The 13,205-nt window shown below is 50.2% G+C and overlaps 1 protein-coding gene across 1 annotated transcript in view; it reads right to left on the bottom strand.

Moving 5' to 3' along the window:
* Nucleotides 1-13,205, bottom strand: part of WNT7A (Wnt family member 7A) — a 103,573-nt gene that overhangs the window by 67,442 nt on the left and 22,926 nt on the right. The window contains exon 3 of the mRNA XM_059688291.1: nucleotides 8,698-8,969. Coding sequence (XP_059544274.1) covers nucleotides 8,698-8,969 — 272 coding nt within the window. The remainder of the gene's footprint in view (nucleotides 1-8,697; nucleotides 8,970-13,205) is intronic.

The raw sequence follows: 13,205 nt of genomic DNA, 5'->3' as shown, positions 1-13,205 counted from the left end.
CAAGAGTAGGCCTTCCTTCCCCAGGCTCCTGGCACTGGCTTCCCTCTAGCACCAGGGACCTGGGCTTCCCTCCAGCATCCAGGACCCAGAGTGCCCCAGCTTCATCCGGAAGGTCATCCAGAAGGATGTCTGGTCTAATTAGCATATTACATGTTTATTATTATAGATATGCATAACCCAGGGACACAGACAATAGTACAGTGAAGGCTGGGCGGTGGGGAGTGGAGGGGGTCAATGGAAGGAATAAAGGGAACATCTGTACTGGGATAAATTTTAAAAATAAATAACTACATAAAAGATTGTACAGTTCTCCTTGGCACTGTCGACAAGTCACTGTCCTCCACAGACAGGGCTGTAGAGCTGAAGAGAGTGGCTAGACTGAGCACATAAATAGACTCAAAAAATGAACCTTGACCTCAAATGAACCTTTCACAAAAGTTAACTCATCGGATAATAGAACCCGGAGGACATCATACTAAGTGGAATAAGCCAGTCACAAGAGGACAAATACTGTAGGATTCCACTCAGATGCGGTCCCTACAGCAGTTTAATTCAGAGAGACAGAAAGTAGAATGGTGTTGCCAGGGTCCATGTGGGGAATGGGGACTTAGTGTTTGAGGGAACAGAGTTTCAGTTGTGAAATGAAAAAGTTCTGGAGATGGATGGTGGTGATGGTTGCACATAATGTAAATGTACTTAACACCACTAAAATGTTAGAATGCTGTTTTATGTAGTGTATATTTTAATAAAATTTAAGGATATATAAACCTTTGTTGATTTATAGTTAATTTAAAAACAGATAATGAACTTAAATATAAAACATAAAACTACAAAACTTTTAGAAAACAGTATAGGAGAAAATTTGGGGGACCAGGGCTGAGCAAAGAGTTCTTAGACAACACCAAAAGCACTATCCATAAGAGGAAAACTTGATCAATTGGACCTTATCAAAGTTAAAGACTTTTGCTCTGCAAAAGACCTCCTGAAGAGGATAAAAAGATAAGCTCCAGACTGGGGCAGGGGTGATTTTGCAAACCGTATGTCTGACAAAAGACTACCATCTCAACACTCAACAATAAGAATATAAACAAACTAATTAGAAAATGGGCATAAGTCATTAACAGACATTCCTCTGAAGAAGATACACAGATGGCAAATAAGCACATGGAAAGATGGTCAACTTCATTAGCCCTTAGGGAAATACTACTTAAAACCACAGTGAGATGTTGCACACACTTATCAAAATGGCAAACCAAAAAACAGTGACAACACCAAATGCTGGTGAGGATGTGGAGAAACTGGATTATTCATACTTTGTTAGTGGGAATGTAAAATGGCACAGCCATTCTTGGAAATAGTTTAGTACTTGATATCAAGCACAAATTTAACTGGGATGACTGGTTTGTTTGTTTGTTTGTTTGTTTGTTTGTTTTTAATATGGCAACTGTATTCCCAGAAAATTCCTCAAGGTAAGAGCAGACATTTGTCATTTCATTCATGTACTCAACAAATATTTCTTGAGCACTTACTATGTACCAGACACTGTTCTAGGTACAGAGAGATGCAGCTGTGAACTCATATAGTCCCTCATGGTGCTGATATTGTAGTGAGAAAAGACAGGCAATAAACACATAGAGAGCTGTGTAAATAAGATAATTTCTTATGGTGATAAGTGTCACATAGAAAATAAAGCAGGGTATACCAAAGGAGATGACTGGACATAGAGGAGGAGAGTCAGGGAGGGCCTTTGTCATCCAAAGATTCATGTAAGAGCATTTCTGACAGAGGAAATAGCATGTATAAAGGCCCTGAGGCAGGAATAGTTTGGTGGACGCCACGAGTGTGTGGCTGCAGACAAGGTTGACATCCATTGGTCCTAAGTACTCAACATACATGTCAGACCTGGAAGACCCTTCTGAGACCATAAGTTTCCACCACAGAAGAAATCAAGGCCAAGGATGGATGTGGCTTGCTCAACATCCAAGTCCCTTAAGTTCTGGCTAGAGGCCTTTCCATCTGGGAAGGTGAGAACGCACATACATCTGTTCCTGGATCTGGGGCAGGAATGGAGGGCACAGGGCCTGAGGAGGCCTCCTCACAGCCCAACCTGGTCAGCCAGCTTCCAGAAAGGCTGGGCCTGGATCCCCGGGCCCTCAACTTACCACCACTGACCACTCTTTCTGGTCAAATATGCAAGTGGCCCTCAGGACAGTGGAGAGGAGCATAGCTGGGCAAACCTTATCTGGGCCCCACCTCAGCAGCCTTGCCAGCTCCCTGGTGTCCCCTGACTCACAGGCCTGCCTCTGGCCAGGGCAGGGTGGGAATCCAGCTCCCAGGAGCACCCAGACCAGACGGGGCAGGGCAGGAAGGGACAAAACCGGCACCCTCTGTGAGCAAGAGGCTGGGCAGGGACTGGGAGGTGACTCCTCACTCAGGTGAAATTCCATCCCCCTGAGCTCACCTCCCTGAGAGCAAGCAGCGCATTCCAGCAGGGGCCAGCCCTCTCCCAGCTGGGCCCTCATACCCATGGTTGCCTCTCTTGAATTCAGTCACCACACCCCAGGGAAGGGATTGTTGAGGGCCCTTCCCTCCCCTGAGGCCTCCAGAGTTCTCTGTGCACTTTCTTCTCAGTGTACAGCAAGGCATCCGCAGCACGCCAGCCCCTGGCCCTGGGCAACCATGGCAACGGCCATACTGCTCAGCCAGATCACAGGAAGGTGGTCTCCCAGCCCAGCCCTGAAGTGGTCACTTTCTGCTACAGGGCATCTGAAAGGCCCAGACACATAATCAAGTGGTCAGGAGCAAGGACAGCTGCCTAACCTGGGATAACTAAGGCTTAGTGTATATCAGTTCTGAGTTCCATCCCTGCTTGGGGCCTCAGTTTCCCCACCTGTCAAATGGAACTATGACACACAGAGCCCTGCACTCCCCACAGCCCAAACATGCTCTTTTAGGACTTCATGCTTTTATACATGTTGTTATCTCTGTCTGAACTGCCCTCCTCTTCCCCACCTATCCTGTCCACCTAGTGGACTCCTACTTATCCTTCAAAGCCATTCTAATGGTCCTTTGTTCCTCTAGAGGTCTTCAGACTTGTCCTCCAGGAGAGCACTCCCTCCCTGGGCTCCCTTAAGCATTCTGTGTGGCATTGCCCCTGTGGTGTGAGCCCTAAATCATACTTCTTACTCCTCTTATCTGACTCTTTCACTAGACCAATTACCTTGAGGGAAAGAATCATGGTTTGCTCATCTCCCCACTGCACAAAAGACTGGAAAGAAATCATTCAAAGCCACAAAGATTCTACCATCTGAACATTTCAACCCAGTGCTCCCTATGTTTCTCTCCCTCCCAACCAAACATCCTATGATTCCAAACCCCACATATGAGGATGTGAACCTAATATTCTACATTCTCAATCTGAAGAGTCTGTGATTTCAATCAAAAAATATTATGGCCCTAAAATTCTAATAGGGAAAGACTATAATTTCTACCATTCACCTAGTCATTCTGATTCCACCCTGCAGGCCACACAATTGCATGAGACAATGAGGGAATGGAAAGGCTGGCTGTCCCACAGAGGTACCCATCTCCCAGCCCTGTGGCCCATCCACAGACCAGCACCTGGTTCTGCCCAGAGGAGTGGAGACTTGTGAGGGCAGGATGCTCCCACAGCGTTTATTCTCCCCATCTGCCAGGTGAGTCAGTGGGCTGCCCCAGGTTTCCCCTCATTGGATCTGCCACCACTTCTGCCCCTCGATACACGCACCCCCTCCCTAACTTTCCCTGCCTCCTCCTTTTCTCAAACAGCTGCCAACAAGCACCAGAGCCTGTGGTCAGGTTGAGTCTTGTCTGCTGACAGCAGGAGTGAGGGAGCCAGTGATAAACACATCTGTGAGCCTTTCCAAGACACTCAGCCAGGAGTGGCTGCGGGCTGCCTCTTTTCTCCTCTGTGTGTGTGACCCACAGAAGCCTACTGTGGGGGAGGTTCTGGGATGGGGCCCCATGCCTTCTAATAAATGGCACACAGCAGGATCCTGGGGCACCTCCCCTGTGTACCCTCACCTGGCCCTGACCAGCACCTGGGATCCAGAATAAATCCATGTCATAGTCCCATTTGACAAATGGGGAAACTGTATCTCCAAGTAGGGATGGGACTCATAACTGATATAAACCAAGCCTTAGGCTAGGTGGCTGTCCTTGCTCCTGACCACTTGGATATGTGTGTGGGTGCTCAGGTGCCCGGTAGCAGAGAGGGCTGGGCTAAGAAACCACTGCTGGAATCTGGCTGAGCAGTGTGGCTACTGCCCTGGGTCTGCACTCCCACACCACAAAGGGCCAGACCTGTGGATGGTCAGGCCTTTCCCTATGTACACTGGGGAGTCCCAAATCCCACTTCTTGGCTCTGGAAAATACAGAGCGCCAGGTTGAACTGCTATCCCGGGGAGCCACCCACAAGGGTCCTCACAAGCCAGAGTGGAGCTGGGCCAACATGGGGAGAGCCCTTCTGCGGGTTTCCCTGAGCTTGTTACAGAATTTACCAGGCGACCAAAAAACACACAGGAGTACCTAGAGATACAGGAAAAAAACATTTATTTCCCGATGTACTAGTACCATGACTCAGGGGAGCCTATTTCCAAATCCTGATCAAGCCAATATGGAGGAAGCTTTCTCTTTATACCCTTTGGTTTCTTTGTCCCCCAAATATGAATCAGACTTCCAGACCTTTTGCACGCTTTGCAAAAAGCCCCGTGTGTTAGGATGGTGGATGTGAAACCATACCTAAAGGCCTGGCCTGGCACCAGTGCTGATAACCCCCTCCAGGGGTTGTGTATGGTTCATGGTTTATGGCCTCTGTGAAATGGGAGTATTTAGGTAAACAGGTCTTGCAAGACCAGATAATTAAGGAAGGGGCAGTGACTAGACTATAGGCTAACAGGAATGTGCATTAGGGATACAGAGTCAGGCTGCTAGCACCTCTTCCCCCCTTCCCCCACCCCATATTATTTTCCTCATCATTCTGAGAGAGCCCAGTCTGCACTCATTCTGCACCCCATTCTTGATCCCGCCCAGGGCCTCACTCTGCCTTCCTGGAGTCAGTGTCTATGAGTTCTGCCCCTTCCCTGCGCCAGAACCATCAGTGGTTCACCAGTCACCATAGGTACTCAACTCTTCACTCTACACAGAGAGTGGCTTGTTGATGCCAGCCTTGGGGGTGCAGCTGTGAATGAGACACTTGAAACTCATGATCTGGTATGGAGTGGGGTGGGAGAGAAAGGACAAGATGACATCTGAGAAAAGGCTAGGAAGGAAATGAAAAGGAAGCTTGTCTGAAGGGGGACATCTGAGCTGAAACCTGACAGCAACCGCAGAAAGATCTGAGGGGACAAATCAAGGCTCTCACTCCCTGGCCTGGCAGGTGACCATGCAGGCTCTCCAGCTGCTGTGACTCACAGACCAGCCAGTCTAGGCCCCTGAACTTGCCCTAAGCCCTCACCTCTGGACCTTTGACCACTGCCTCCCCACACCAAACCTGTGTTGCCTTCACCTCTCTTCCCTGCCAAGCCAAACCTCACTTGTCTCCTCCAGGAAGCCACTGAGGTTGATCTTATGATGTCTGACAGATTCCGGCATCTGCACCACCCAAGAGTTGCCTGGAACAGCAGCCGCAGCCCTCACGTTGTGGAGCTCTGTGGCTTGTGAAAGCTTTTCCCACTGGATATACTGAACCTTTCTTATCCCAAGCTAAGAATTCTCTTCTTTAATTCTCACAGTGGCTCAACCAGGTAGCCACGGATAAGGAAATGGAGGCTGGAAGAGGGAAGACTCTTGAAGCACTCCCTTTTTCTGCCTCCAGGGAGTGTTTCAAGGGCAGGAGGAAGCCTACGCCCTGTGCCCTGTGCCCTAAAGCGTGACCTGACCACAGAAACTAAAAGAAATGAATAGCTGAAAAGCCTGGAGGGATGTGCTGGCTGCACAGGAGCTGCCAGCCAGGCAGGGCCTTCCAATTAACCCAGGACAGCATCATGTCAGGTGAGTTTCTGCAAGTGTGACTCACCCAGACTCCTGGGAGGCTCTTACACACAGGATGTGGCCAGAGGCTCTAGAAGAGGAGGGAGGGAAGGACACCTGAAGGCTGGAGGAAGGGCCAGCTTGTCCTCTCCCATTCATCTGCAAGAGGGGAACCTTGCTCCTCTCTAAGGTGTGCAGGCTACCCCCCTTACCCCCAACACCTGCCAGACAGATTCCCTCCTGCGTTACACATTTGCACAACTTGTAGTCACAGCCGCCCTGTGCTGAGGACAAACTCTGTACCAGGCCCCAGGGTAAGTGGTCTCCTGCCTTGTCTCCTTCCCTCCTCACCTCATCCCTGAGGACACTCCTGCCAGCTCTACTTCCTTCCAGGGAAGGAATAATAAAGCTGGAATCTAAACCAGGCAGCCCAGTGCCAGCCTACAGGCAGCCTTCTGACCACCATGCCACAGCAGTGTACGCTATATAAAGAATGTCAGCTTTTGCCCTAGCTGGTTTGGCTCAGTGGATAGAGCATTGGCCTGTGGACTGAAGGGTCCCAGTTTTGATTCCGGTCAAGGGCACAAGCCTGGGTTGCAGGCTCAATCCCCCGTGTGGGGTGTGCAAGAGGCAGCCGATCAGTGATTCTCTCTTACCATTGATGTTTCTATCTCTCTCTCCCTCTCCCTTCTTATCTGAAATCAATAAAAATATATTTTAAAAAAAGAATGTCAGCTCAGAGACAGAATTCTGGCACTGCTTATTAACTACTAGAGGCCCAGTGCATGAAAATTCATGCACTGGGGGGGGGGGGGTCCCTCAGCCACAGTCTGGGAGCCCTCAGGGGATGTCCTACTGATGGCTTAGGCCTGCTCCCCTTGGACCTAAGTGGCAGTCTGGCCTCCCTCTGTGGGAGGCAACTGGCCGAACAGGGAAAGGCATTGCCCCCATCACCCTGCTGCTGCTGTCACTGCCAGCCTCCACAGCTGTGAGGCCTGAACCCTGGGCCTCACGGCTGCTGGGGCTCATAGCTGCCTGAGCCCCAGGCCTGCAAAAGGGGCCACGGCACTGGACCAGCCCACAGCACAGGCCCGCCCCGCCTCTCCCGCGTGGGCCCTGCCCATGCCCCCAGTCCAAGGCCCTCGCAGCCTCTGTGGCTTTGTCCAGATGGATGTCCAGAAGACATCTGGAAGAGGTCCTAATTAGCATATTACCCTTTTATTAGTAGAGATGGGACCCTGAGCCCATTACTTACCCACTCTGAGCCTCAATTTCTTCACTTGTAAAATGGAGATAATGATGCTACTGTTCTTAGAGAAGCCTTGAGAATTAGGCGAGCTGATACATCCAGAGCTATAAGACTGCCTGGCCCACAGACATGCTCCAGCAGAGGAAGATATGTGCCACTTAATACATCTGCCACCCAAATGGGGTGTTCATAGCCCACACTTAGCCAGTTAAATACTTGAGCCTCTGGTAATCCTCTTCCTTTTTTACCTTTTCTACTGTTGACAATCAATTTGAAATGACAACACTTAAAAGTGAAGTGATGGTACATAAAAATCTGAGTCTAAACTCAGTGTCTGGCCACAGTGGGCTGGCCTTCCTGCACAACCACAGTGGTGGCCTGTGGATGGGGTCTGCATTCCTGGGTCCGATATAGCCTTGTGTATGGTTTTTTAGGTCTTTGTCACTCTTGCTCCTGCCCAGCCACCCTGGGTACCGGCATTTGTGGCCCCAGGTGGTGTCAGCACAAGTCTTATTGCTGCAGTGGTCTGTTCCAACCCAGGTAGCCCTAAGCCCCCCTCTCCATCTGCCCTGGCTCACAGACACTTCACCACAGAGCTCCACCTGACATCTGAGCTTTTCCTCTCCCAGCATCTCCTGGGCCTAGGGGTTCCAGGAAGGGCTCTGAGCACCTCAGCCTTCAAAGGCACGTAAGAGCATACTCCCAGCCTTAGGCTGCAGCCCAGGGCACAGCCTGAGCCAGGAGCACTGACTTGGGTATCTTGAGCTGCCTCTGCCCAAATACTTCCTGGGATAAAGAGCTCACTCCTTTCTTGGTAACTCACTCCATATCTCATGGCTTTGGCTTGGCTCCTCACAGCAGGACCTACTTCTCCATGATCCCGTCACCCTGTGGGCCCTCACTCTGCACTCTGGGCCCTTCTGCTTCCTTGCCTTAGGACAGCCAGCTTTTCATGGGATGGGTGTCCAGCCCCTTTCTGTCCCAGCCACCTCCACTAGAAATATCCTGGAACATTCCTAGCTCTCTTCCAAGCTGAGCTCAGAATCCAAGAGCATCTGAGGAGGCACTCAAAAAGGTGCCTTTATTTTGAGTGCCAGAATCCAGCTGTGGTGATCAATGACATGCTAGCGGCTCTGCTGTTAAGGGATGACTCCTGCTCAACCCATCCTAACCTCTCCCCCAATCAGAGTTTGCACAGCTGATTTTGTGGACCCAAGGATAAGAGTTCACAAGCCTCCCTCTTTCTATCTCGCTGTTATATCAAATTTGTTTTCACCTAGATTCAGTTATTCAACCTCTCTAGTAACTGACAAGCTTCATGCCACACCCTGAGCCCTATCAGCAGCTGGGGAGGGCAGAGCCAGCTAGGGGAGGAACTCTGTGGCTTTTCCTGGAGCCCTGCTGCCTGGGAGCAGGCTGTCCCAGGTCTCCCACCCTACCTTCCGGCCCGCCTCATTGTTGTGCAGGTTCATGAGTGTCCTGGCGTTCTGCTTGATCTCCCGGGCATCCACGAAGACCTTGGCAAAGCGGATGCCGTAGCGGATGTCGGCCGAGCAGCCACCCCACTTCCAGCCCTCATCCCGGTGGTACTGGCCTTGCTTCTCCTTGTCGCAGCCACAGTCACTTAGGTTGCCCTGGGTGCAGGCAGCTGTGATGGCATGGGCCACGCCGGCAGCGATGATGGCATAGGTGAAGGCGGCCTCCCGGCTCCCTGTGAGGAGAGGGTGAAAGCCTGGGGTCAGGTCCAGGATATCCGGGGAGGAGACCAGCCAGGATAAGAAGGGAGGCTGAGCTCCACAAAGATCCACTGAGCACCCATTCCTTATCTCCGAGAGGTCCATCCTGGGATGATGACCAAGCCTGAGCACCACTCAAGCCCCAATCGCTGCCTGCCTTTAGGTAGCTGACTGGGCAGGGGAGGAGAGAGATGTGTAGGCTGCTGGCCCAGGCTCCCAAGGCCAGAGGATAGGACAACCCTGTGAATGACCGCCCACTCCCCACAACACTCAAATTAGGGCGTAAACTGTGCACGTGAACAGCTCTCACAGCATCTGGCAACAACCCTCAAAACAGCATTTCTTCAACACCTGCATTGCTCACAGACTCCAGAGCCTGAGCCTGGGCTCACATCTCAGGAGCATCCATTTCCGGTCCTGTGACTTTCAGCCAGTGCTGAGCCCTCCCTGAGTCCCATGTACTCAGAGGTAAAAGGGAAACTCTGCAACAGTACTTTTCTCATGGCAATGACAGAAAGCAGTAAGAGTTTGTCCTATAACAATTGTTTTAAGAGTCTTCTTGTTATCAGTGGAGTTGTAGATATATTTCAAAATAGAACTGGTGATTTTTTAAAAGTTTGAGAACTGAACGAAGGAGCAATTGTATGAATTATACTCTGAAGGGAAGGGAAGGTCTCAATGGAAGTTGTATGCTTTTTATATTTTGATGCCATCAAATATAGGTTAAAATATAAATTTTGTAAATCCGTTTAAATGGGAACTATTGGCCTCCTTGGCCCTAAATGAAAGGGCTGATATTTTAAGTTGATTATTTTACTGTAAATTAATCCAACCTAACTTTTAAAATTTGTTTGAATGTTATCTTGTTAAGTGTTAAAAAATAAGAACTAGAAGTTAAAAATTCTTTTAGCACTCTCAGCTCTGCGTCTGACTCCTCGCAGGTGCCTGACACACAGCCCTTGTTCTCTGAGAGCCCCTGTTACTACTGCTGTGTGTCACTTGCCAGTCACAGGCTCACCCACTCCTCTTGGCCAGACTAGCATCTCCAGGGAAGGCTGGGACCTGGACCCTGGACATCTGCATCCTCAGGCCTTGGTCTTCTAGAAGGCAGGGGCTGGGGAAGAGGAGTGAGGACTGCCCACAGTCAGGGTGGAAAAGAGCAGGTACGTAAACAGGAAGGTTCAGTAGGGGGTCTGGGGAGCTGCTGAGAAGTCACTTTCCACAAGTCTTCCCAGCTATTTGAAGATGGCTCTTCCCAGTGGTGCTGGGCTCTTAGTGGGGGTGGAAGGGTCCTGAGTAGCCAGTGTGCAGGAATGCTGCCACCCACACTCTTTGCCTCTCTGGGCCTCAAACAGGTTCGCAAGCAGTGTCTACTGCACAGAATGAAGGTGGACCAAGGCACTCTGTAGGAAGCCCTGTGTGCAGGGTGAACTCCGAGTGAGCATTCAGCAAGTTCGCACTCAGAGCCAGGGTGGTGTGGGTTTCAGGGAGAGCAGCCTGTTGGGAAAGGCCCCCAGAGCTGGAGCAGGAGATGAAGTAGTGCTGAGCAGGCATGATGGAGTGGGGAGAAGTGCTTCAGGATGTTGGGATGAAGTGGCTTAAGCCGTGCGGGAGGTGGATAAAACAGCCTCCAAGTTGCTTTAAGTCCCAGGTCACTGGGACCCACACTCAGACACACCCTTTTCCCACCCACCCATGGCCACCCTAACCCGGGCTGCTAAGACACAGACAACCTGTGCTCCCCTGCCCCCACCCAATCACCACTGAGTGGCTTCCTGTAGCCCAAGCCACTTTACTCTGACATTCCAGGCCAGCCCATCCACAGCATCCTGTTAAAACAGGGGGCTCAAATTCCAGCTCCATCACACACCTACTGGGTCCCTGACTCTGCACATATTCTCACATTGGTATTACACACCTCATGTGTGTAATAAATTCCTGACAGAGGGCCTGGGACAAAGCCACATCAACGGGGTGGACATGCACACAGGCCTGACAATTTGGCAGGCTGGATACCTGACAATGCTTTTGTTTTGTGAAATTAATAAATGGTGCATAAGAACTAGCAATGCTCCGCTGAGCTCACTGGAAGGCAAGGGAGCCTGTTGGGGCCATGTGTTGAAGACAGAACTGACCACCAGAAGGGCAGGTAGGAACAGAGTGACCATCTCCTGCTGCTGGGCTTTGGGAAAGAGGGAACTTTGAAATTTAAGGTCATGAGGACAGGAGATCAGGCCTCAAGTTCCACCCAAGCAGGACACTGGACAAGAGCATTTAATGGACAGACTCCCAGGGAGAGGGCAGAGTAGAAAAATCTTCCCCCAAAGCTAGGCAGCAAGCAAGTGGGTCTGAGTTGGCCAGAGCAGGAGGTGGAAGAGTGAGGGGTGGGCAACCAGAATCTCCTGGGATTTGCAACTTCATTTCTACCTCTGCATGTTTTTAATTTACTCCTCTGCATGTTCCAAGAGCATCCAAGCCAAGCGGGAAGACTGGTCCCAAAGATAAAGCCCCTGAGCAGCAGCCCTAACTGCTCCAGATGTCAACGGACAGGTAAGACTACACTGAAGGGGAAAGCCTACAGTCAGATTAGACCCTCACCAACATCAAGAAAAAGAATGTCATTGCCAAAACCGGTTTGGCTCAGTGGATAGAGCGTTGGCCTGCGGACTGAGGGGTCCCGGGTTCGATTCCGGTCAAGGGCATGTACCTGGGTTGCGGGCACATCCCCAGTGGGAGATGTGCAGGAGGCGGCTGATCGATGTTTCTCTCCCATCGATGTTTCTAACTATCTCTCTCCCTTCCTCTCTGTAAAAAAACCAATAAAATATATTTTTAAAAAAAAAAAAAAAAAGAAAAAGAATGTCAGATGAAAAGTATAGAGAGAGCAGGAATGGGTGCTGGGGAGTCCCTGTTCTATCACTCCTAACTGTGTGACCTTAGCTGGATCATCAACTTCTCTGTGCTCCAGTTTCTCTACTATAAAATAGGGATGCTAACTACCCACTCATTTAGGACTAGAACAAAATTAACAAAGGTAAAGCATTTAGCACAGAGACTGGAATGAGAAATGGCCCCAACTATTAAATTTATTGCAATTTCTATCTATGGCAGTAGTAACAGTTCTTTATAAGAGAGCTGTGCAGTAAGCAGTAGAAGCCTTCATTTATCTTCCTTTACAATTGGAGAAACTGAGGCCAAGAGAAAGGTCTGGTTTGCTCAGGCCGCTCGCCTGGTGGGCTGCAGAGCTGAGCTGCGGACTCTGCCTCTGGACACTCCACACAGACCAAGAACTGTCCCCAGAGATTAAATGACTCCAAGAAAGGAGACTGGGTCCCCTTAATCAGACCTTGAATGGAGTATGTAAATTGGAAGGGGTGGGGCCTGGCCTGTCATCTGAGACTTGCCTTTCTCCCAGGCTCCTTATGGGAGGTGGGGCCAGGGGCAGCATAGGAGCTGCCAGCCCAACCTCCTTCCTGGTGATTTTGTGTGCAGGAGCTCTACCACCAAGTGATTACCAATCCCTGGGGTCTCTCTGAGCCCCATGACTTTGCAAATGATGACAACAGACACTAGTTAAACATAATGATAATGGCTCGCTACCCATGCAAGATTCTCATCAGATTCCAAATGGGTGAAGGGCAGCTGCACCACAACACATTTAACTCCCCTGAGCTTAAGGTGGGCCTCCAGACCAGAGTGAAGTCTTATCAGGGGCCACCTAGCTCCCTCACCTCAGCACCTGCTGAGGAGTGAAGGCAGTGGCCTAAAGTCTGAGAAATGTTGAGGTGCAGTCATTCTTGGCTTCAGAGGTCCCAGGGACCCAGGTACTGGCTGGTAAAGTCTAATACTTCCAGATGCTAAAGGGTCACTGTTGATCCCTTGATATCTTGACATTGGCCTTGCCCACCAACATTAGGCTAACACCACCCAGTCCCATCTCCCTTCTCCTCCAACACTGACCACTGGGGAAACTGCCCTGGGCATCAGGCTGACTGTGTAACTAATGTCAGGCCTGTTAACTGCTGTAAGCCCCTGTTTACTCTGTGAAATGGGAATAACAGCATCTAAACAGAATGAGGGAAAGGTGTTGAGCACAGCACTGGACATGTAGTAAGTGTTCAGTAAACACCAGCCATTGTTATTATTACCACTGTGTCCCATTTCGCCACATCGTGCTCCATGATACCTTTAAGAACAAGACAGACTCATGG

The sequence above is a fragment of the Myotis daubentonii genome, chromosome 3, assembly GCF_963259705.1.
Source record: "Myotis daubentonii chromosome 3, mMyoDau2.1, whole genome shotgun sequence".
Taxonomy (NCBI): Eukaryota; Metazoa; Chordata; class Mammalia; order Chiroptera; family Vespertilionidae; genus Myotis; species Myotis daubentonii.
The sequence above is the reverse complement of the archived record's forward strand: the minus strand, read 5'-3'. Positions and strand labels throughout refer to the sequence as shown.